The 23,116-nt window shown below is 37.0% G+C and overlaps 1 protein-coding gene across 3 annotated transcripts in view; it reads left to right on the forward strand.

Moving 5' to 3' along the window:
* DYRK1A (dual specificity tyrosine phosphorylation regulated kinase 1A) overlaps window positions 1-23,116 on the forward strand; it is a 93,549-nt gene that overhangs the window by 54,970 nt on the left and 15,463 nt on the right. For all 3 annotated transcript variants that reach the window (XM_076354007.1, XM_076353990.1, XM_076353999.1), the window contains exons 3-6: window positions 9,659-9,864; window positions 19,686-19,778; window positions 20,653-20,841; window positions 21,581-21,728. In XM_076354007.1, coding sequence (XP_076210122.1) covers window positions 9,659-9,864; window positions 19,686-19,778; window positions 20,653-20,841; window positions 21,581-21,728 — 636 coding nt within the window. The remainder of the gene's footprint in view (window positions 1-9,658; window positions 9,865-19,685; window positions 19,779-20,652; window positions 20,842-21,580; window positions 21,729-23,116) is intronic.

The raw sequence follows: 23,116 nt of genomic DNA on the forward strand, positions 1-23,116 counted from the left end.
CCTTAGTCCAACGTGAATCAAGTACCCCTTCTTGTTTGGTTTTGTTTGCAAGCAGAAATGAACATCCATTTCAGACCTCTCTCATTTGGTTTACTTTTTCCAAATTCTTGAAACCTAACCTGTAAAGCTGCTCCTCTGTGGAGCTCTGTAAAACAGAGATTTATCTACTAGTATGTGTTCCTTGTCTTTGTAAAGTCTTTCAAATTCTATATATACAAAATTAGAAATTTAAAATCATGGAACCCTTTTGTGTTTAACCCGTGTCTCCCTGTTTTTCTGCAGAACGGGATAAAATCCAGTCTCGTAAGCATATTGCAGAAGGAAATTGTTGTTACTGAATTACATGGATACAAAAACAATGACTACTCTATAGAATATATATGCAGACAGTAATAATTTTATTTGGAGCACAGTCTGAGGAGTGTCAAGGGATATTATGTTAAATACAATGAAAATAAAAAGATCTATTGTATGGCAACCTATTCAGTGAGAGCTACTTCCATTCTGTCCCTTAAAATAAATAGGGTATTCATGTAACTAAATAGTATCACAATTTAGTTACATAGAGGCACTAAATTAAACTGTGGAAGTATTCTGGTGTTTCCTAACTTCTGTGCATAGTACTCTTCAATTTTAATGTTTTTTCAGTCCAGTATATACCTAGATGGAGGCTTCTGGTCTATGTGAAGGCCTATACATAGGTTCAGTTCTCACTGTTTATTTGAGGGTTTGTAGGTTTTTTTCAGACGTGCTCTTAGGCGGCCTGCTTCTCAAGAATAGAAGTGTGAAAGCAGAGTTCTCATAGAGCTTAAGATTTTGACTTTGAAAGTTAGAGCACTTGTGTTTCCTGTAGGTTTTAGCTGAGAATTTTGGCAATCTTGGACTTCATTTGTAAAAAAAAAAAAAGTAGTTTCACTTTCACAAAATTTTATTAGTTCTAAGATTCTCCAGAGTATTCTCAAAATAATATTTATACGTTAATGAAATACAGATTTATATAGTGTTGCCAGTGGATTAAATCAGAAGTTGCTCATGAGTTTTAGATATTTCCTTCTCTTGTTGTGGGAGAATTATAGTGAGCAATGCCATTTAGTCTTTCTGGTACCAGATTTTTGAAGGGGCTAGGGAGAGATACATACCACAATCTCTGCCTGTGAAGGTACATGGACTTCACTCAGCTTGCTCTGGAATGAGGAAAGCTGAGAGAACTAAGTCACAGGTCTTAGCCACCGTATTTCTACAGTAGAGGGAACTAGGGTCCCATGAGTACAGGCCTTACTGCACAAAAGCAGTAAAGCGCATGCATGCCAGTCCTGTCCAAAGTCCACCTCCTGCTGCAGCTCATCCAAGGAAGAGGATAGCCAAGACAGGCACAACAGTGTCAGAACAGTTAATGAAGCCTACTCTTGGCCTGTCTTTTCCCCAGGTTTCTTGCTCCATCTCTGCCATATGACCAGACACATGACAGGCAAGTCATGTCAAAGGTCTGCAAACTGTTGGGAAAGATGGCACCCAGAAGTAATTTTATGTCACCTCCTAAGCACTTAGTCTTCTCTGCAGCTGTGTCCATTAGGAAGGAGCACAAGCAGGAGGATTCTGTGGGCTTGGGTGTATTGGCCTAGTGAACAGGAGTTGAGAGGGTGGTTGTTTCTAAGTTTAGGGCTTAATTTTGCTTTGAGAGAAAGTAGTGTTTGGCATTACTTCAGGGAAGTTGACTGAATAGTTATTGTAGAATATTGTAGAATAGCTTCTGAAGTAGCCATTCTTAATAATGTAATTCCTCCACAATAATATAGTTCCTCCAGAGGAACTATAGCTCCTCCAGAGGAGGAACTAGCATGAGATATTTATAACGGAGTTGTTTGTTCTACAGTAGCTGCTGCAGGTAATTTCCCTTTGTTCCCTGGGTTCTCTCAGCTTTCCTCATTCCAGAGCAAGCTGAGTGAAGTCCATGTACCTTCACATTCTCATGCAGTCATTTTAAATGCAGTGCATGAGGACAATAGGCAAAGCAGTGTTTCAGTAGAGCAGTAGTTCACTTAGAGTTCAGGCTGGCATTTGCTTATTGCTTAAAAGATGATTGTTCCAAACTGTGAAATTCCAAGTGCTTGACATTTATTATGTTTAGGCAGAACTTGGGTAGGTCTAACTTGTCTTAAATTTGGGTTTACTTGAACAGAGAGTTCTCAAGATACAAGTGTTTGTCTCTATTGCTAATTGCTCACTGTCTGTTTTAGGATGTGCTAATACAGTGCAGAGGTGGTTGGGTATTAAAGCAATGCAGAGATCAGTCTTCTCACTTTTCCAGGCTCGTTTCTTAGAGGTATACTCAGCGTAATAGCTGAGGTATCATAATGCTCATTGGTACCGAGAACTTTTCCAAGCATAGATTTTGAAAAACAAGGTTGACCAGAACTCTGCAAAACGATTAACTTTGCAAAAAAAAAGGGGATCTCATGTGAAGGGAGAGGGCTGTACAGTTCTTCAACTAATACAGGATTGTCTTTGAGGAGGCATTTGGCTGTTTTCACATTCAGTAATTTGAATACAGGAAAAAAATATAACAAGAAAGTGGATACCTTCATCTGTGGTGGCATAGCAGGGATTGGAAATAAAAAAATTTGAAGTCTGAAGCAGTCATATGTAGTACTAAGAATCTACCATACTTGGTCTGTGGTGTAGGCCCACAAGCTCTTAAACTCTGAGTATGGAAATGAGAATACCCATTGTGGTGAATGATAACAGTTCACACTTTTTTTCTCTGGTCGTGTTTTCTGGCAGGTTCTTATTCAGCTGTGAACATGTCACTGAGATGGATCACCTCTGCATATTGCTGAATGACCCAAATGGTAGATAGCAGAGATAGAATAGGGAAAGGGAGGATGGGGCAGGAGGGAGAGGAGGTGAAAGGAAGCTCAAAACATTTAGGGTCAAAGCAATGATCTTTATAGGGAAAACGTTGAAGAACAGGAAGAAAAGTACTAGCAATGCCAAGAGAATGAAAGGAGATGAGTTGTGCAGAGGAGAAAGTCTCATACTTCACAATGAGATGACCCCACAGTCCAGGATAAACCCCCAAGGAATATTGCCACTGATTCCAATTTAGTTCTGCATTATTTCTGCCAGTTAAATGCTGTTGTGCCATACTTTACTGGTCTTTAATTTATGGATCCGACAAGAAATTCTGCGTCTTCTTTGAGCTGAGTTGAACAAGGAGGTGGGAAAATGGGGACAGTGACATTATTAGGAAATGGCCAAAGTGTTCTGCGGAAGTAGTCATCACTGGCTGGACGCCAGATGCAGAGGACTTAGGGCTATGAAGTTGTTATAATTATAAAAGAAATCAGTTACCCAGATAGCAGGTTAGTGGTAAGTTCTCAAACATGGGGAATGACTACATTTGAACTTTTAAAAGTATGAAATAGAATGCTGGTGTGACTTTCACTGCTTTTACCTGCTTCATCTTGCACAACAGTCAATAGACAGTGAAGTATTTTTAAGGCTGTTGCAAAGATTATGTTATCAAGTAGAGAAAACTCTGTCTCCTGGTGTCATGAAATCAAGATCAACTGCTGCACTGGAAGATACTTTTGTCAGTCCTGAAGGCAAGCTTGTATAACTCACAGGGTCAGAAGTGTTACAGTGGTCCTTTCTTGGTTTTAGTTGTTAATTGTGAGATAAGTAGGTATGAAGAAATGTTAAGGAAATGTCACTTCTCTTAATGTTCTAATGATTTTAATGTCTGAGTTTGTCTCCTTTTTTATCCTTCACTGTGAGTATACCTAAATAGAATACTTTGGTTGAACTGTGACAGAGGGACAAAGAGTTGCACACATGCATTGAGAAGCGGAGTGTATATTTGGTGAGTTGGGTGACAGGAATGCAAAGAAACTATCTAATTGCTATGGGGATTTTCAGATGCAGTCCCACATGGCAGAGGAGCTGATCTAACAACTCCTTGATTCGAAGAGAGAAATCCTGTCACTTACTTTGTGCCGACATTTGTGGCACAGAATCACAGAGCTGTTAAGGCTGGAAGGGACCTCTGGAGGTCACCTGGTCCAACTTCCCCCTGCTCAAGCAGGGCCACCTAGAGCCGGTTGCCCAGGACTGTGCCCAATTTTCATATTCTTAGATATAAAATTTAAATGACCACAATACATGAATTTTTTCAGAAACAGTGATCCACTCTTGGGGTGGCACACTGTCACCTGCAACTCTTTACAGTCAATCGGTGAATATCTGTTCCTTGCTTTATGTTGAAAGGAGAAGACCAGCAATGCATTGCACCACTTCGTTACCGTATGATACTTTTTTTTTGGGGGGAGATAATGTTTAAATGAGTTTTGTAGACTGATGTCAAAATGGGAATAACAGAATCTAAAATGGATGAGGTAGGAAACTGAATTTTGAAACTGCATTGAGGTTTTAAAAATTATGCAAAATTGTACCAAAAATTTTCCTATATTAAACCAACTGTAGTTCATTTTTAGACTGTTCAATAACTACAATCTCAAGTATTTTTCTACTTTGAGTTACTAATTTCTTTGATATTGGAAAAGTCATTTATAACAAACCTATTTTGAATGAGAGGTATTTCCCATCCTCACCAAATAAAGAAATATATTCTTGAACTTACGCTCTTCCACTGTGTTAAGATGATGCTTTAAAGAAATAAACCTGACCTTCTTCCATATGATAGGGCAATCAATTTTTGCAGTATCTGTATTTTCAGATAGTTCTGAGCTATGAACCTCTTCTGAGGTTATAATTTGTTTTCTCTATCATCACATTTATGCTATTGGTCCCCTTTTAAACACTGTCTTCTGGTTATAGTTACAGCGGTTTGCTCGTACAATAGTGTAGCATTTTATTAATGCTCGCTTCTTCCTCACTTGTTACTTTCCAGAGACAGTAAATTTACAAAAGTCAAGAAGTTACTATTATAATTTATATTTTGCTTATATTATGGTGTATGGAATGTCACTAATGAAATAGTGTTCTGAACAGCTTCACTTCAAAAGAGCTGTTACATTCATGACTGTAGGAGAAAAGGGACATACGCTCTCAAGGCTGAAATGAGGGATGCCTTCTGTAGCTGGAACTTCTTTATGACAAGTTCTGATTTAATCTTGTCAGGCAAATAAATGTTCATTGTAAACTGTAAAAACTTAAACTGTAAACATACATAAAACTGTGTATTTTTATGCCATTCCCTGAACTAACACATTAGGTAAGGCCCATTTGTAAGATAATTCTACCCACTCCCAATCTCTAATCTCTTCCCTTAATGTACTTCGTGCATAGAGATCTTGGCATACTTTTTGTTTTCTGTCACTTTGTGTCCTTCCCAAGGTGCTTCACAACATGTAATCATTTGAACTTACAGTGGTTAGAAAGGAAGATTGATGATTGACTAGACCTTGTTCCTTAGATATTTCTATCCTGTAGAAGTTACGGATGTGGCGTGGTAATGAGTTCCTGTGGATTTTAGTACTCCCATGGTGGTCAGTAGATTGCTTACTTTTTTGAATGTCTAGAGCTCTCCAAATGAACTTCAGCCACCAGGGGTTTTGTGAACCTCAATTAATGGATGTACACAAATGTTCCTATTTCTATAGCTGACTGACTCCTCGGCCTAAAACTAAAGGAGGTCAAGATTGCTATTCTAGCCAATTCTTCTTTCTCCCCTCATTTCTTCGAATGTGTCATGAGGTGTTTCTTGGCTCATAATAGTAAGTTATGAGTGCTCTCTTGGGATTAGTTGTACCAGGGTAGGATTGCAGGTATCACGGAACAAAGTCTGAAGTGTGGCAAGGGCAGGTATTTCATCAGGGACCACATCCTGAACATTACTTGTTTTTGTTGATAGCTAAGACTGCTTTCAGCAAGAGAAGTCTGTGAACTCGTGTCTCCATTTCAGTGACAGTAAGAAATTGTAAAGATGAAAATTACTTGGCTATTGATCTTTTAGAGCCTGTAGTTACAGTTCTTAAACTTTTGACCCAGGTAGTTCTTGCTTATTGCTAACATGGTTAAGGGTTGATACCACCATCTTCACAGAGACTATTAAAATGCCTTTCTATTTGGTATAAGAACATGTGGTGTGAGCTAGCCAATTTCCATCCATCTCCTTGTAACAGACGTCAGGTCATGAGACTCTAGTCAGGCTCTTGTGTTTAATAACATCCCTTTTTCTGAGATTCAGTGCTGCTCTGTGAAATCCATTTACATTTCTACCAAAGAACAATGTTTTATAAAAATTCTTGTTGGATACAACTTTTATTCATGTATGTTGACATCATAGGTTGTGTATGACTTACCTCCGAGCAAATAGGTAAATGCTTGTAAATCACAAACATTGAATCTTCAAAAAAAATTTAAATTGCATGAATAAAATAAGTTATTTGTCAAACTGTCGTTCTTAGAGAAACTTTCTTTGTGATTCTTCAGTCTGGTCACCTTGTTATAAATTATGAAGCTCTCTTTTCTGGGGTGTTACTGTGGAATTAACTGAGTTGGTCCAACTGACCGTCGTCAGTTTGGAAGACCAGGAAAGCTACAGCCTCATTGTCCTGCTAGTGGACTCAGGAGAGAAAGCATGTGGAAGTGTCAAAAGTTTAAAGCTGAAGTGAAATATCAGTATTACGACTGTTCTTTTGTGGGATAATTATACTTCTAATCCTTTTCTTCTTTTCTTCTTTTTTTTTTTTTTAAAAGTATGTGTAGTGCATTGTTCAGTTTATCCTCAGATTTGTTGTGATCTTTTGAGTGAGTGTCAGAAGATACCATGAAGTCAAATTGTAAATGAGAACTCCATGCTGCTGGGATTTTTGTGTGTATGTATGTGAGCTTTCTGCTTTTTTAGGGACATATGCAAGTGCAGAATTTTTTTAAATAAAATTTGTTTTTATTAAGTTATCTAATTTGCTAGATATCTAGTATGCTATTGGGAAACTGTGGCCTGGGGTAAAAAAATACAAGAAATAAAACTTTTAAAGTAATTGGCTCTACAATTTAGAATTGATGGTATTTTTTGACTATCTGATTTAAATAGTTTTAACTTTTAATTCAGTCACCATGATGTTGCTAAGTGAGATTATTTGTTTTTTGAGGTTAAACAGAAAATCAGCAGAAATTAAAAGAGCAGAAAGTAGATGTACCAAATAATGTCTTACATGTGTTCACCCATTCTTACAGGAGTGTTCAGTATATCTTGAAAAGTAAATGTACGCTAAATTTACCAAGTTGTCTAGATGGAAGACTAACTCTGGTTCTCTAGCAGAAATGGAGTTTAGCCATTAAGAAAATACTGTAGTGGGAAAAAAAAATTATATACAGTTTTTACATGATCTAAGTGATAGATGCATTAATATATGAAGGAACTATGATATCTTTGAGATCAGCTGATGCATTAGAAACTTTGCACATATTTCCCCCCGTATTTAAATGTGAACTTGTGACGTTCATAATACATAATTTTAAATTTAAAAAAAAGAAAGTGACAATCTGTTGCCCGATTCATAGGGGAACATAAAATGCTACTCGGAATGAAAACAGAAATAAGATGCAAGTATTTTAAAGAGTTTACACTCAGATATTTAACTAATATTTCCACTGTATCTTTAAATGTCAGAGGACAGTTTCACTTTCAGAGCTTACTAGGATCTCTATTTGTGTGAAAAATCACAAAGCAGTTTTTAATGGATGTTTTACAGGAGAGTTAGAGTAATTTTCTGTGCAACGTTAAGTTGACTTAGCTTATCATGGTTTTAGGTCAGGAATTTCTTTATTTTATTTCCATTTGTAAGGTCATCTTGATACTTTATTGTGTTACCAGAGGTGCCATAATGCACACAGAAAAAGGAGTTTTCATATATCATAGTTATTTCATGAAGGTTGGTTTGTTTGTTTGTTTTTAAGTAAAATGTTTGAAGATGTAATGAAACATTGTGAAAATCTGTGCGTGCTTGTGGGCAACCAGTTCATTTTCTGGAGCAGTTTGTTCTGTTAGTCTTTTAATAGTACTGAATTGTAACACTGGAGAAAAATACCAGTGGTCTGTCAGTGGGTATTTCACTGTACAATTTTACTTCACCCCTTTTAAAGTAATAGTGATTATACTATATATAGGCTTTCTTATTTATAGCTGTTTGAATATTATTTTGACATTTTTATTGAATATATTTTTCTAAAATGATCTTAATGTAAAATGGTGTTTGATTTCATCCCATGCGGTTCTTCTACTGCTCTGACAGGTGCTGAGTCAATGATGCAGTATCATTTTCAATATTTTATTTTTTCTTAACTTAGAATAGGTGGCAAATGGAGCAGTCAGTTATTTTTAAGAAAGTCAAATTGATGGGCCGGTGTTCATCTACTGTTTTATACTGATTATATTTTCTTGCAAGGTTTTGATTGTAAAGGAAATGGGGATTTCCCTTGCTGGCTAAGGTGCTTGATTATTTCACATCTTGCTTCTAAATTTAATCTTTACCAACTATTGTGCTTCCATATTTCAGCTCCTGATTCCACACACATTCCTTCAGTGGCAATGTTGGCTTCAGTGTGCCTGGCTGCTTGTCCCATCCTGCTCTGTCTCTTACGTTGTGCCAACATGGCATCCATTTAGAGAATTTCCCCCCTCTGGCATAGTCAGCAAAAAGCAAAAGGATGGATGTTAAATATGGAACATGCTAAACTTCCATTAGCAAACAAAGAAAACCGTATTGTACTTTAATCTGTCCTCCACTGTTAGAGGACAGTGAAGATACAAGTAGACTATGAAACAATTAAATGCCATCTGATGGATGTCTGAAACAGGAGTTGAGAGGTGCGGGATCTGTCCTGGTTAGCGGCAGATTCTGTGCCTGTGGAATTCGGCATTTTTCAGGATGTTACCGAATCTAGTACTTTGGCCATACAGTTTGACATTCTCCTGCAACTTGACACCAAGTGTTTTGTTTGTCTCTTGCTTTGCAGTTGCTTTGCAGTTGCTTCTTGCAGTCTGATTTCACCTTCCCAAAAAGGAGTTAATCCGAGTCACAGTGCTTGCTACCTATAGCTTGATGAAACTCAGCAACAGGAGTCAGGAAGCTGAGTTGAAGTACAGTGTGTGTTGGAAGAAGGATGGAAGTTAAAAATGTAGGCTAGTGAGCTAAGCAGTTTGTAGGAAGGCGTAAACATTGAGGCCAGGGAAGATCAGCTGCTGAGACTGGGCACTAGCTTTCCTTTTCTTTTGGTACAGTCAGTCCAGAAGGTTGCTGTGTGCAACCTTAAAAGGCAGAACTTGTGTGTTTTTCTGGCTTTCATGGAATGAAAACAGAATCCATGCACAAAATTCATAACTTGGAAAATAGCCCCTGTCAAATTCCGATTGAGTTATGACACAGGTGAAGATGTTAGAAAAGGGATGTTAAGGATAAATAGGAATAAATGGTCAATGAATAATTTGTCACAAATGGGAAGAAGCACTTCAGCTAGGTAACCTTTACATGAGGATGATTTCTCCGTTCATTGTGTATGAAAACTCTTGTGTATGTTAAAACGGTGAAAATATATTAGTGTTTATAAGCTCTGTAAGCTAGGATATGTAGACTAACTGAGGTAAATATTTTCAAGCAATTAACTGCATTAAAAACTCACATTGTCTTTGCAGGAGGAGAGACTTCAGCATGCAAACCTTCATCTGTTCGGCTTGCACCATCGTTTTCATTCCATGCTGCTGGCCTTCAGATGGCTGGACAGATGTCCCATTCGCATCAGCAGTACAGTGATCGTCGGCAGCAGAACATAAATGACCAACAGGTTTCTGCCTTATCATATGCTGACCAGATTCAGCAACCTCTAACATCAACAAACCAGGTAAGTGATAACAAAAGTTGTTTTAGATGTAATAAGTCTTTCTCTAAATATATTATACACCCATAAATTACGGGATCAGGGCTTTTTTTTTTTTTTTTTTTTAAACTAATTAACTCCTGACTCTTCAAGGATGGGTGGATGAAGAAGTTTCTGGAAGTTGTTTTTCAACATCTGGTACATATTTATTGTGATTATTCTACTTCTGACATTTTTGAGATGAGAGGGGAGAAAGATTGTCCAAGTGGAGAGTTGGAGAGTTTAATACTAGCTTTTTTCTTTTTTTTTTTTTAGGGCTGTTTGATGTTAGAATGTGATTGCTTTATTACTTGTTCTAATGGACAGTGTTTAATGTAGAGTCACTGGTTAGTGTATTTGGAATAGAGAGGTTTGCACAAAGACACATTTTGTTAAGATATGTTTTCTTTAACAAAAGCAAAATCTAAAGCTATGCTATCATTGGGGTTTTACTACTACTAGTTTACTGCCTACTGTTGCAAGGAGGTAAAATGAACACAGGGATTGTGATGATTATGGATGCTTTTGAGCTGTCAAGATCAGTGTTTCTTCCTTACTGCTTTTGAGTCCCTAGAACTGCTGAAGAAACTTCCTAACTAATAGTGCTAGGTTGCTAGCCACAAGAGCTGGTATTGTCCTGTGTGAGAGAGAATTTTGTTGTTTTCTTAAAAATGGCACAGCCCAGTTGTGGAGATGTGAACGCAGATAGGTTTCAAAGCTTAAAATCTAGAAGTCTGTAAGTCAGAGCTTCAAAATTTGGTGCAGGCTGATGAGGCATGTTCCACTTAAAGAGGATCGAGAGTGAAGTCTTTTGCTGCTACCAGATTCAGGTCTGTTCTTGTGATCAATATGGCTTTGGTGGGAAATCTACAATACCATTAAGAGATGCTCTGTTGGTATTGCTCTGTAGGAAGGCACTTATGCAGAAAGAGGGAAGGATTAGAGAGGATGAGAATGGTCAAACTAAGTGCCAGGATATTTGATACTTGGATTTGGAGATCTGTAATGACTAGCGCTCTGTGAAGAATGGCAAAGTGAATGGAGCTGGCAAAGGATGTTTTTGCTTTCATGAGAGCCACTCAGTAGGAAGAGTAAATCTGTTTATTTAAATACTGTGTTTATTTAAATAAATCTGTTTATTTAAATACTATTTATAATAGTATTTAGCTTGAGAAATCTACAGAGGTATTTTATGTGACTTTTTTAGGTTAAAGGTCCCCCAAAACCTCCACAATGGGATTAGTGAATCAGTCTGCCAATTAAGAAAAGTTGCTGTGTTCCTTAAACCTTTCAGGGTACTTACCTAAGCGTTACAATCTGGCATCACATTTGTGAGCTTTAGTGTATATTAGTGCTTAGTTGTTAATGTTTTTAAACCAAAAAGCAGAATCAAGGAACTTGAGGATGTATCACCATCCGTTGCTGTTTGTGGCCACAATGGCTTTAAAATGGTAGATGAATAATAGAAAGCTGAAGAATAGTTCTCGGAGAATAGCCAAGAATTGTTGACCAAAGAATGCAGCCCACTGAGATGAGGCTGTAAACGTAGGGAAAAAGCTGTGGTTGGCTCTGGGAAGTTATCCATATGAAGAAATGGTCAGCTGGCCACCTTGATAACAGCAATCAAGCTGTCTTTGCACCACTAACACTATTTTATAGAATCAATGTTTTTATTCTTCCAGTTCCATCTTGTTTTTTTCTGCATTGTAGTTTCTGTCTTCCTATTTCACTGTAATTGCATTGTTGAAGTCTTTATAGTCCTCTGCCTAAGCAGTTCAGAATTGTTTCTCCTTTATCCTTTGTGAGCTCCTTTCAACACCCTTGACTTTGGTGGTGGGCAACTTTTTGAAGTCTTCTGACGACTTGTCTTTCGTGACTCTTTCCTCCTTTGAGTTCTTGTGCTTGTCCATACAGTTCTCCTCACCAGATTCCGGGTTGGTATGGAGGTTCTATATGAGCCTCTGTTGGGGAGCCTCAATGGCTTTTTGCCTTTGCACTGCACTTCTGGTTAATCTTACTGCAAAACCAAATCCAGCTAACATCTTTATGCAAGTGAGTCAGATCATCTGCTCTAGACCGTGTTTCTGTGCAAAAAAATTTTCTTGTTCTTTCTCTTTCAGTAGTCCTTTTGTCAGCTCTAGTTCATCTTGATTAAAACGTAACTCTGACTGTTTTTTCTTCTTATAGAAGCCTTGACCCTCTATTGTTGAAGGCTTTGTGCTGTCTTCTATTTCTCCATTGCTGTGGACTACCATCTTGCCTTTTGCTTCAGATGTAATCTGCATACCATCTAGGTTTTCATGTCTAAATGATACATACATCTTACAGACTCTTTCTTTATGACATTTCTACAGGAATCCTTTTTATTCAAGGTATTGCCTTGAATATGCTGCAACTTGTTTCTCTCTGTCCTTGATAAAAGCAATTCTGTCCTGTATATGTCAATTCTGAAAAACTCTTGCAGAGGTCATTTTCTGAACCATCCTTGTGTGGTTGTTTCATTCCTCTGTTGGAATCCCACCACTAGTTCTTTCTGTTGTTATGTACTTGTCTGTTATTAAAGCTTCTAACACTAGACTAACCTTTTAGTAATGGCAAACTCTCTTCAGGTGACATACTAATATCTTTTCAAGTACATATGGTTAAGAATATCGTGTTTTTAGCTTGGGCAGCAAAAGGAATAGGCTGAATATCTGTTGTAGAAGGCTTGATAGATTGATCTAATATGGCCATACAAAATAGGAGGAAGAAAAAGGTGACTTTTGGCAGATACAGGAAGTGTGATTCCTAAAGGGGGTAGATCCTTTTATGGATCCAATGTCTTGCATCCAGTCAAACAGACGAGAAGTTAGGTCTCTGAGCTTTACTTTCCCAGAATTTCCTAATGTGACAGTGGTCATCGGCAGCCTAGATGATTGGGTCAGCTTTGGTGCTACCGGTTTCAACAGCCTCAAAGTAGCCCATTTGGGTGCAAGCGTCCAACGGTTGATTAATAGCGAGTTGCCAGCCCCTTTGCTCCCGAGAGGGCTCCATTACCTTGTTGATTCAGTAGCCAGAAGGGTCAATGAAGCGGGAGTCTCCCAAGGTCGGCGGTGGTTGTGCCGGGACCGCCAGGTAAAATTCTTTCCCGAGCTCCAGCCACCATCTGCTGGCCAGAGCGCCGCACTGCAGCGCCAGCCTTACTGCAAGGCGGTGCTCTGCCTAGGCAAATTGCCTTTTGCTAGGAAAGTCTGCCCTCTCCTCTCCGAAATAGTCCATCGCTTCAATCAACTCGCTTCTTACTAACTAAGCATCTGTGAAATAATTTGCGGAGCAGCTTAGTATATCTTTGAGTGAATCTTTAATTGACGACCTCGAGAATGCACGTGTTACAAAGGTTACTTTCTTGGTTGTTACATTTGCTGAACTTTGTAAACAGATTATTGTGTCCAAATCCAGACAAAATGGACTTGCTTGAAAATAAAACCCAGGCTGAAGTCTCAGCTTTTGGGATACTGAAGTTTTGTAGAAATAATAGATAGCAAGTAGTTCTTCTCTGAAAGTAAATTTCGTTAGGCTGCAGCAAGGTGCTGTAAGGATACTGCTTGTCAGTTGCTAAGAGTAGCTGTTAAGTTTTAGCATGTAGAACAGCAGCATTTTCTGTAATTGATGTCATTTTGATAAATGGCAAAGATGATCTGCCTTATTATGTTTTTTCAGGTTATTTTTGTGTCTTTCTTTTTACTGAGGACTGACTCCTTTTTTGGAGGAGTATTGTCTTGTTCAAGTTCCTGTAATGATTTTCATTCATAACCAAATAATGGGGAAGCTAGGCCTTGAATGTTAATTTATTGGTTTTATTCCAGCTCTGTCCTGCTTGTTTTTTGATTTGTAATGGCTTGCAGACCATATTCTGGTATTTTATGAATCATTTTCAGTTGCAGATTAAAGGTTAGGAAACAGTAATGACAATTTATATTAAAGTTATATAAATTGCATGTATTTATATTATACGTTACCCTTAAAATATTATTTACATAATATTCTCTTGCACCTATTGCTTTATGGCTATGGTGGCCAAAACTTACTCATCTCATCATTGGCAAGGAACAAATAACAGGAAGATACTTCAAAGCCAGCCAGATTGCTTTGTTTTTCACTTATTTATGAGGTTTTAAATTACAGTTAAAAACTTCCAGCTCTGTCCTTTTTTATTTTTTTTTCTTCAGTAGTTAGGCTTAAGGCTTTTGTTTCCCGAAAACTGCTGGATTGTAAGGGTTTACTTTAAATCTGTGATTCACCAAGTGCCGGGCCTGCTGGCAGGATGGGGTCCTGCTCTTGGTTGTGTGGTTTTACCTCTCTGATGAGTGCCAGAGCCAGCTTCAGGAAAGCAGTAAGAGCGTGTGGCCTAGAGTGAATAGAAAAGATGAGATCTGTGGGACCTTTCTCCTTTGGCAGTAACAAACAGTAGTATTTCTTTGTCCAGTCTCAACTGGTTGCGTCTTGAGAATTCAACATAGCCTGATGTGAATATAAGATAAGAGCTTAAAAGTTTTCATAACTTCAAACAAGCATTTCTTTTGTGCTGTCCTAATGTTTATCTTCATCATGGATACTTGGATTGCCTCAAACTTTTTTTCAGTTAAGTACAAAAGATTAGAAAATCGATTTACCTGACAAAGAAGTTGAGGTGAGATTCCTGGGCAGATTTTGGTAACAAATTCCAACAGTTTAGCCTTCATGAAGCACCTGGAATTCAAAGGTCAGGCTGACGGCTAAACATCTTTCTCTATATATGTAACTAAGGTCCCTTATCACCTGCAAAATTCTAGGTTTTACTGACCAGATGTTGGCCAGAGATCTTATGGATTGCAGCTAGATCATTGCAAAGCTAATGTGTTGTGTTCTAGCAGGCAGTAGCAAATCCTTAGTTCAGTTACTTCAGCTACCTAATCAGCAACATTATTATTAGCGATGGTCAGACTTCACCAGACTCTGTCATGAATGTGAGCATGCAGTTCATTTCAGTAAAAGCATTTCTCTCACTTTCCATCGATCTCAGACATTTTTTGGAAAAATATGTTTATGCTCCAGCGACAAGAATTTCAGAGTGGGGTTTTTCATTCCCTTTCTCTTACTGCCCCTGCTCCCCGCTGCTGCTTTTTTTAAAATGGTTGGGCTGAATCAGGCAGGATAAAATCTTGGCAGATGACCCTTCTTTCCTTGCTGGTTTTATTTATTTATTTAACTTTAAACTTATCTGTGTTTTACTATTACTTTTATTCAGCAACCTTATTTATTTGGGGAAGGAAGCCAGAATAGGAGGGAAATACTCACAGAACACAAGTCAATGATTAAAGTAAATGGACTGAAATTCTGTCCCTACCTGCATACAGTTCTAGCTCTGAGTATGGTCAGTTTGAAGAATAGTCTTGGATTTCTCTTGTTTTGTTCTCTGGCACATACGCTTTTTTCTCTTTGGTCATTTTTCTAAAAAACTAAAGTTTGCTGTGTATTATGGGGAACTGTTACTGTGGCTTGCGGTTATAGCAATTAAACATCTGTTTTGTTGACCCTCTGGAGACACCATCTATTATGTGGCTGCCCACCACAATATGGGATTAGCATTGACTTCCTATCCTGTATTATTGTGATACAAGAAGGGTTTTGAATAGCAAGTGGCGTATGAGATGAGACGGGTCCATTCAGTTCTTTAATATGGGAGTCTATTAAATGGGTCATTACAATTTGAACTCTTGCTAAAAGTTACCCTTATAATAGAAAGTCTTCATTATTTATTCTTTTTGTAAAATGGAACATGTACTATACGCAAGCAGAATTTATCTTTTTTTTTCCTTTTTTTAATAAATGTGGATGGTGATGGATCTTTCTTTTTTAAAAAAAATCTGAATTAAATCATTCCATTAAGAGAATATATATATCTGCTCAGAATTTCCCATAATCAAAATAAAATGCATTTAGTAAGGAACAGTGCCATCTGTTTTTTAGATAACAAAGCATATGTCCAAAGAGAGAGAAATACGTTGTCTGTTCCTTTCCTTCATTCATTAAACCTCAAAGACTATGCTAGTTAAAATAACATACCTGAGTTAAAAGTCATAGTTTCCTTAAAACATGGTTTGTCTCAAATGTGTTGAGTACACATAAGTGGGGCTCTTGGTTGCCTTTTTTTGTGTTTATTTGATTCTTCTTTGTTTAGATTAGTTACAGGTTGTCTCTCAGCACTATGTCATGTTTGTTTGGTTAATAGGTAAGAAAATAAAATTTCAGTTCCTTACTTGTAATTTTCATCATGGTACCATCCCAGGTAGCTGTACTGTTTCCATTGAGGCGCAAGTGTGGACCAGTCAGAATGTGATGGGTATTTACTGGCGTATATAATTGTAATGAAAGTAGTTTCTTGTCTCTCAGTCTTGAAATACAAGCATATATTTTGATTTGTGTTCCATCTTTAAGAAGATCTGAGGTTGCAGTGTTGCTGTCTGGCCACCAGATAGAGACTGAAGCTTGTGCAATAGGATTTTTTTCTTTTTCTTTCCTTTTTTTTCTTCTTTCTTTTTTTTCTTTTGTGGTTGCGCACTGTTTGAAGCCACAAGGGAAATCGGTATTACTGTAGTGATAAAGAATTTGAGAATGTTATTGTATGAAATGGATAATGACAACTTTGTTCCATAGTCTTCCATCATCAGGAAGAAGGGAGCAAGAGTCTCCAAAAGGATCTTGGAAAAAGAGGAGAATGTTACATAGTTTGCAATATAACAGGGGGAGGAAGAAAAGGTCAATTCTTTCTCCTCTCCCACCCAAAACTTTATGAACCCAGGATAGCAAAATAGTACCTGTTAAAAAGTTCATACAGATTAAAGTGTGTTGTCAGAAACATGTAACTGTCTAAATGCACAATTAAAAGTACAATTTTCAAATAAGGTACTGGCTGCAAGCAGCATAGGAGTAGCCTGCAGAATTTCAATTATTTATGATTAGGGAACAGCAACAATTTAGTTTTGGGGTGGTTTTTTTGTTTGTTTTTTGTTTGCTTGGTGGGTTTTTTTGGTCACCAGGCTGCTTATTTCAGAGTTGAAATTGGAAGATTTTTTAAGTAAGCAAGCAAATTTGACTTATAAATTAGAAAATAAACATGAATACTTGTTCTACAAATTCCCTTTCCAAATTAGAGCAACCTTATGTCTGAATAGTTGATCTGAACTATGGAGTTCTTCCACACTGAGACTCTTTCCTCAAAACTCGTAACCTGCATAACAGAGACCCTGTGCTGATCATGTCAGCCTAGGACAGAGTCTGGTTCCTGTCAGTATTTGTGCACCACAGCATGGTATCTTTGACCAGTAAAATCTACCAGTGTTCCCGTGTTCTAATAATCTCTTTAAGTCAGATTAAGAAATTTAAAGGAAATACTTGCATTTGAAAAGCCTGTAACAGTGACAGTTGGGATTAGGACTAGATGCCATTTAATTGTTTAACAGTGCCGTGGGAGAGAACGAAAAGAGATCATATTTAGGTGTGATTTGTTTAATGGATCACATTTGTTTGACAGATGAAGAAACAAAAATGTTTTGTAAATGTCAAATAGTTTGTTTAGGAAACTTTAAAACAGACTTTCCTGATGTTTACAAAATGGTTGTGCTTGTAATAAAAAAGAATTAAGGAATTAATTTGGTAAACTTGCTCAAGGGAGATTGATGGTAGCGGGCATATCCAAAAGTGAATTGACTGGAACAAACACCTAGGGCATGACTTGTGTTAAAACTCCCTGAGGAAAGTTTAACTGTATTGCATCATCTCTGAGAAACATTCCCTAATGAAAAAGACCACAAGTCAGCAGTCTTGCAGGGGTGTAAAAATGTTATGTGGGCATATTTGGAGTGGTGTGCATCAAAGCTTTGAATTGCTGTTTCTCGGGAGCCTTCAGCTCCACTGAGTTTTGTACCTGTTGGGAGTCCCAGCCTCACGCAGATGCAGTAAGCTTACTGGAAGTGTCTTGCCTTTCCCCTCTCTGTTCAGCTCTCTCGCTTGTTCACGCTCTGTCTTGCTCTCTCGCTCTTGCTCATGCTCTCTTCTCCCCTGCCCCATGGGGTCTGCGCATCCACCGGAGGAGAGCATGAGCTTAGCTTTCTAGTATGGCTGCTTGGGTGCCTGAGTTCAGGTCCAATTTCAGAAGCACAAACTCTTTATCGCTTCTGTTTGTGAGAACTTCTTTGGGTCACTTCAATGTGATTTTTTTTCATTTGGTCATTGAGCAAAACAAATGAGCTATTTGCACAGCCACCATTATAAGTATTAAGTAATACCATAAAAGATAGAGGAACAGTTACGCTTTTCCAGTTTGTTTATTAGTTCAGCAATACTGATATAAAAATCAGTTTCATTATTTTTATTGATGGCTTATGCTCTTTCCTCAGCTCTGCAGGAGGCTGCATATCAATTTAGCTGTAATAGGAGGCAGCAGATGAGATTAAGCACTTGGAAGTGAAGAGAGTTATGAGCGTGAGCCTATTTGATGGCATGAGATGAGAGTTGTAAGGCTGAGCGTGGTGGCGCTCAGTCACCTAACCCTCTTGATAATGAGTAAGAAAGTAGAAGCAGCTTTAACGTACATGAAACAAGCTTTTCTCCAATGGAATGCTTAAACTTGCCCTGTGGTTTTCTGTCATTGGGAAGAGAGGGAATAAAGAGGCAGGCTAGGGGACCAGTCACACTAACCTCACCACTCTCTCTCCTAGCTCCCCATCTGACACTCTCACGGGGTGAGACAGGGAAGTTGTCAGAGCTTGTCTGGTGGTACAGTTGTGCTGTTAAGTGTCTGCTGAGCAGGTAGTCAGCTTTAGCCAAATGAAATGGTTTGTGACTTAGTTATTTCTGCCTTCTTTTTACTGGGGATACTATTCACCTCCAGCCTGCCACTTGGAACTTCATCTTTTCAGAAACTTTATCTTCTGAGATTTCGAACAGGTCCTAAGGAGGAATAGGAGTTGATTGGTAGATCCAGAATTTACATGGCGTATGTGTGCAAAGAAAAAAAGAGGCACACAAATAATTTTACACAAATAATTTTATCACACATAAGTCTTGTTTCTTCAGGAAAACATTAAAAAAAAATTGGCCTGCTGTTGAAGATGGTTTTGTTGTAAATGTAGTCAGTTTTAGGAAACAGACGAGGAACATAACTACCTTTTCAGGGACGTTGTTTTAAAACTTTGACAGTAGGTATGGTGTTCATGTGCGTGCTTTAGATTTCTTTAAACTTTCTTTAGGTTTTAGATTTAGATTTAGGCCTGGATATTGCAAAGCATGGTAGACCTGAGGGGTTTTTTTATTTGGAATTTAACATAGTTTAAATGTGGCAAACTGCCACAGTTCTCCAGTAGTTACTGCTGTTAACTTCCATTTGTGGTTTTAATGCAGCTATACATTAAATATGGTTACAGTTCATACATCAGTCATGAGGTAGAGGGGTAATGTCAGCAAGAATCTCTGTTGTCAAAGGAGCTGCATTTTTAACTGAGGGAAAAACTGTTTATTGGGGTTAAGCCTGTCAGGCATAATGGGAGGAGAGGTAGGAATCCTGGGATTTATTTCTTTTTTTTTTATTAATTAAATGTATTAAAAAGTAACTAAACTGCTAATTTATTTTGATTCCTGTATTTGTTGTTCTTTTTTTAATGTCGCTTAAAGAAAAAAATGTTGCAATGAAATAACTCATTTCTGTGAGGAATATTACGATTTGGTGAAGTAATTATATCATTAAAGTCCTAGCTTTTATCCTAAGTTATGATATGGTCATATTACAGAGGCGGATGCCCCAAACTTTCCGTGATCCAGCCACTGCTCCATTGAGGAAACTCTCCGTAGATTTGATCAAAACATACAAGCATATTAATGAGGTAATGGCTCCAGCTATCTTTGTAATGTGTATCGATGTGAAGTTTTTGTTTACAATACATTATTAAGTATATTTTCTATAAATAATCTCATGAAGAGATAAGAAAAATCAAGCTTTCTCTCTGTTGTTCACATCTCATTTGAGATCATTGAAGTGATGGTCCTGCTTTCTGTCCAGCACACAGGAATTTTTTTATCCTGGAATTTATTTTCTGTTGTTTCATAAACAAATGTTGAGCTTTTCTGTTGCATGATAAAGAAATGAGTGGCACAAACACTATTTTAGCTCGTGCTATAAACCTTTATGAATGTGTCTAAGGACTTCTAAGGAAAATAGTAAAGTGTTTTCCCTAAATTATTTAATTAAATATTATTGGCAAATGTAAAATATAAAAATAATGTGGTTAATATAGGAAAGCATCAGTTAAGTTTCTAACTCTTTGGCAATTGTAGGGCATGTGAAGGGATTTCTGCACTGATTACTGACTTCCTTGGAATTCTTCCTTTCCAGTCTGGTGGAAGGAACAACTGATAACTCTTGTTTCCAGGCTACTTTTAATTTTTAATTTTGCTGTGTATAGTGTACTGTGATGTATCTTTTCTTTTTGCACCTATGAACTCTAGGGATCGGTGTTATTAGTACATTTATTTAGATCTGCTTTCTGAGTTTTTAAATTACTCATCAATACTTTGCTTTGGTATAATGATTTGACTTCAAATAGAGTGATAGCAGGAGAGGACTGTTTGTTTTACCAGTAGTAGAAGTTGCATTTTAAAATCACAGGATTAGGCATGATGATTATAAAAACTGATTCTATTCTTTATTGAACTGATGTTCTAAAAAGTGCTCTTAAGCAATATACTTTTCACGTTTAGGTTTACTATGCAAAAAAAAAACGGCGGCATCAGCAGGGCCAAGGAGATGATTCCAGTCACAAAAAGGAGAGAAAAGTTTACAATGATGGCTATGATGATGACAACTATGACTATATTGTAAAAAATGGGGAGAAGTGGATGGATCGTTATGAAATTGACTCTTTAATAGGCAAAGGATCCTTTGGACAGGTAACGTGTATCAGCTGAGCAACATGTAATTCATGAGAATCATAATATGCATTTCATTTGAAGTGGTATTCCTGTTTCATTTTGAAATTAAACTCTTTTTTCTTAATCCTATTATACTGAGTGCCTGCTCAAGACATCGTATTTTGTGCTGTTTCTTATTACTACAGGTAACATTTGAATATACTTCAGTATGTAGATCTGGTACAGCATTTTGCAATGAGCAAAAAGTCCTCAGCCTTTTGCTATCAGTTCACATTTTTAGCTGTTTGGCTTGGGTTTTTAAACTAAAACAATAGTCTAGTGCTAGGCATTACCTATTACAAATGTTACTTACTAACATTTGTTTTGACTGTTTGTAGCTGTAGCCAAGGCTTGAGGAAAAGGCTGGAAGGAGGATGGAGCTCTTCTTTTGTTGTTTTTGTTAGTTTTTCTCAGATTTTGCCGGTTATTTTACAGCATTGTTTTTGATGATTTGATAATTGCATTTGGATATAATGCTTGCCTTAGCGAAGCCTCAGTGGAGCCTCCGTTCTATTTTGTGACATCACTGCAATAAATGTCACATGATCAATTGTGGCTTTATTGTAGTATCAAGTAAGAGAAGAAATTTAAGAAAAGAAATTTAACTGGAAAGAGCAAAATTTCTAAAAATGTCTTGTCTGAATTCAGAAAGTGAAGAAAGTTTAGAAAGTGAGTTTTGCTGTATTTTGAAATGATGTATTTGACTTTTCTCTTACAGGTTGTAAAGGCTTATGATCGAGTGGAACAGGAGTGGGTGGCTATCAAAATAATAAAAAACAAGAAGGCTTTCTTAAACCAAGCCCAGATTGAAGTGCGACTGTTGGAGCTTATGAACAAACATGACACTGAGATGAAGTACTATATAGGTATTTATTTTTATTTAATCAAATTAGGAATATTTTAGATCTTGCTATATAGCATAGGATGCTTCTGGTGCTAAAGAAATGAAAAGAATAATACAACTTTTAAAATTATTAATATTATTTAGTGCAAATTTTCCAGTTTGTTTTGCAACAGGACCAGATCCAGAAGAAGAATATAGAAAATTATTTGGGATAACAGACTTGTTACTTTGTAGCGTTGAGATCTTTTGAAGAATTTTCTTTTTCCAGTTAATGATATGGACACCTGAAGAAGTTGCCATGGACCGGCTTTTGCACAGAAGCTGTGATCTGTGGTAGTTTGTATCTCTTTCACTACTTTGAATATATCATAAATTATCTCAGAACTGTCACGGATAAGAGCATGCACGTTTAGTGTAAACCAGCATCATACAGTAGTTTTATGGCTAGCTTAATCATTATTTTTTGATTGTGTGTGTTTGAAAAGCTCAAAATTTTGTATAACAAAACTGAGATAAGACTTGTGTAAATGTTAAGACTTGCCCAGTCTTATAGCTCAGAAAATATTTTAAAGCTTATAATTTTGACGGTTCCTGTAGATTGGAATGCTGTTCCCTTGACTTATTATTATAATGCTACTTGAACTTTGTAATAATGATGAAATTAAGTCAGCTCGTGTAAAAAGCTTATTAAATCCTGTCTATCCTCTGGAGTGGAGAATTGGGCAAAAAGATGATGGTAGGAAAGCAACAGCATGTTGTAAAGAGAGATGGAGAAGTATGAAAAAAGTGATTAAGGAAAACGAAACTGGTTTTAAGCATCCTTTAGTTTGTAGAAACTGAAATACTGACAGCTATGCTTTTCTGATTTGCATGTATATATTGGATTACTGATTTCTCTTTCTGTAGTTTAGAAAGAAACTTTTGAAATAATGTTAATATATATTGGTATTAAATTATCTGATGAGTAGTTACATTTTAACTTGTTTTATAGAATATTATCTTTAGAATACATTTTATGTATTCAGTGTAAAAGTTTCTAAGGTATTTTTAACTTAAGTTTATTAATAACATGTTTACATAAAACAAAAACTTAACTTGACAGCATACTGCGTCAAAAAGATGTTTCAGGAATGTTAAAGACATGACCAGTTTCAGATTAATATGCAGCAAATAAAGACACTATAGGCATCATCAAATAAGCTCTTGCAATTTTAAATTTTTAGAGAGTTTGTTTGTAACATCAGGTAAAACGAAATGGACCAAAACATCATATAATCTCCCTCTGTGAGTTAAGGCAGGATGGCTTTATAAAGAGAGCAGTGAAACAAAAAAAGGAAAAAAAAGTTCTGATAATTTTGAATGGTGGAGAAATAATATATACTGCCTTTGCTTAGGCAGGTGATGTTAGGC

Source organism: Aptenodytes patagonicus, chromosome 1, assembly GCF_965638725.1.
Source record: "Aptenodytes patagonicus chromosome 1, bAptPat1.pri.cur, whole genome shotgun sequence".
NCBI lineage: Eukaryota > Metazoa > Chordata > Aves > Sphenisciformes > Spheniscidae > Aptenodytes > Aptenodytes patagonicus.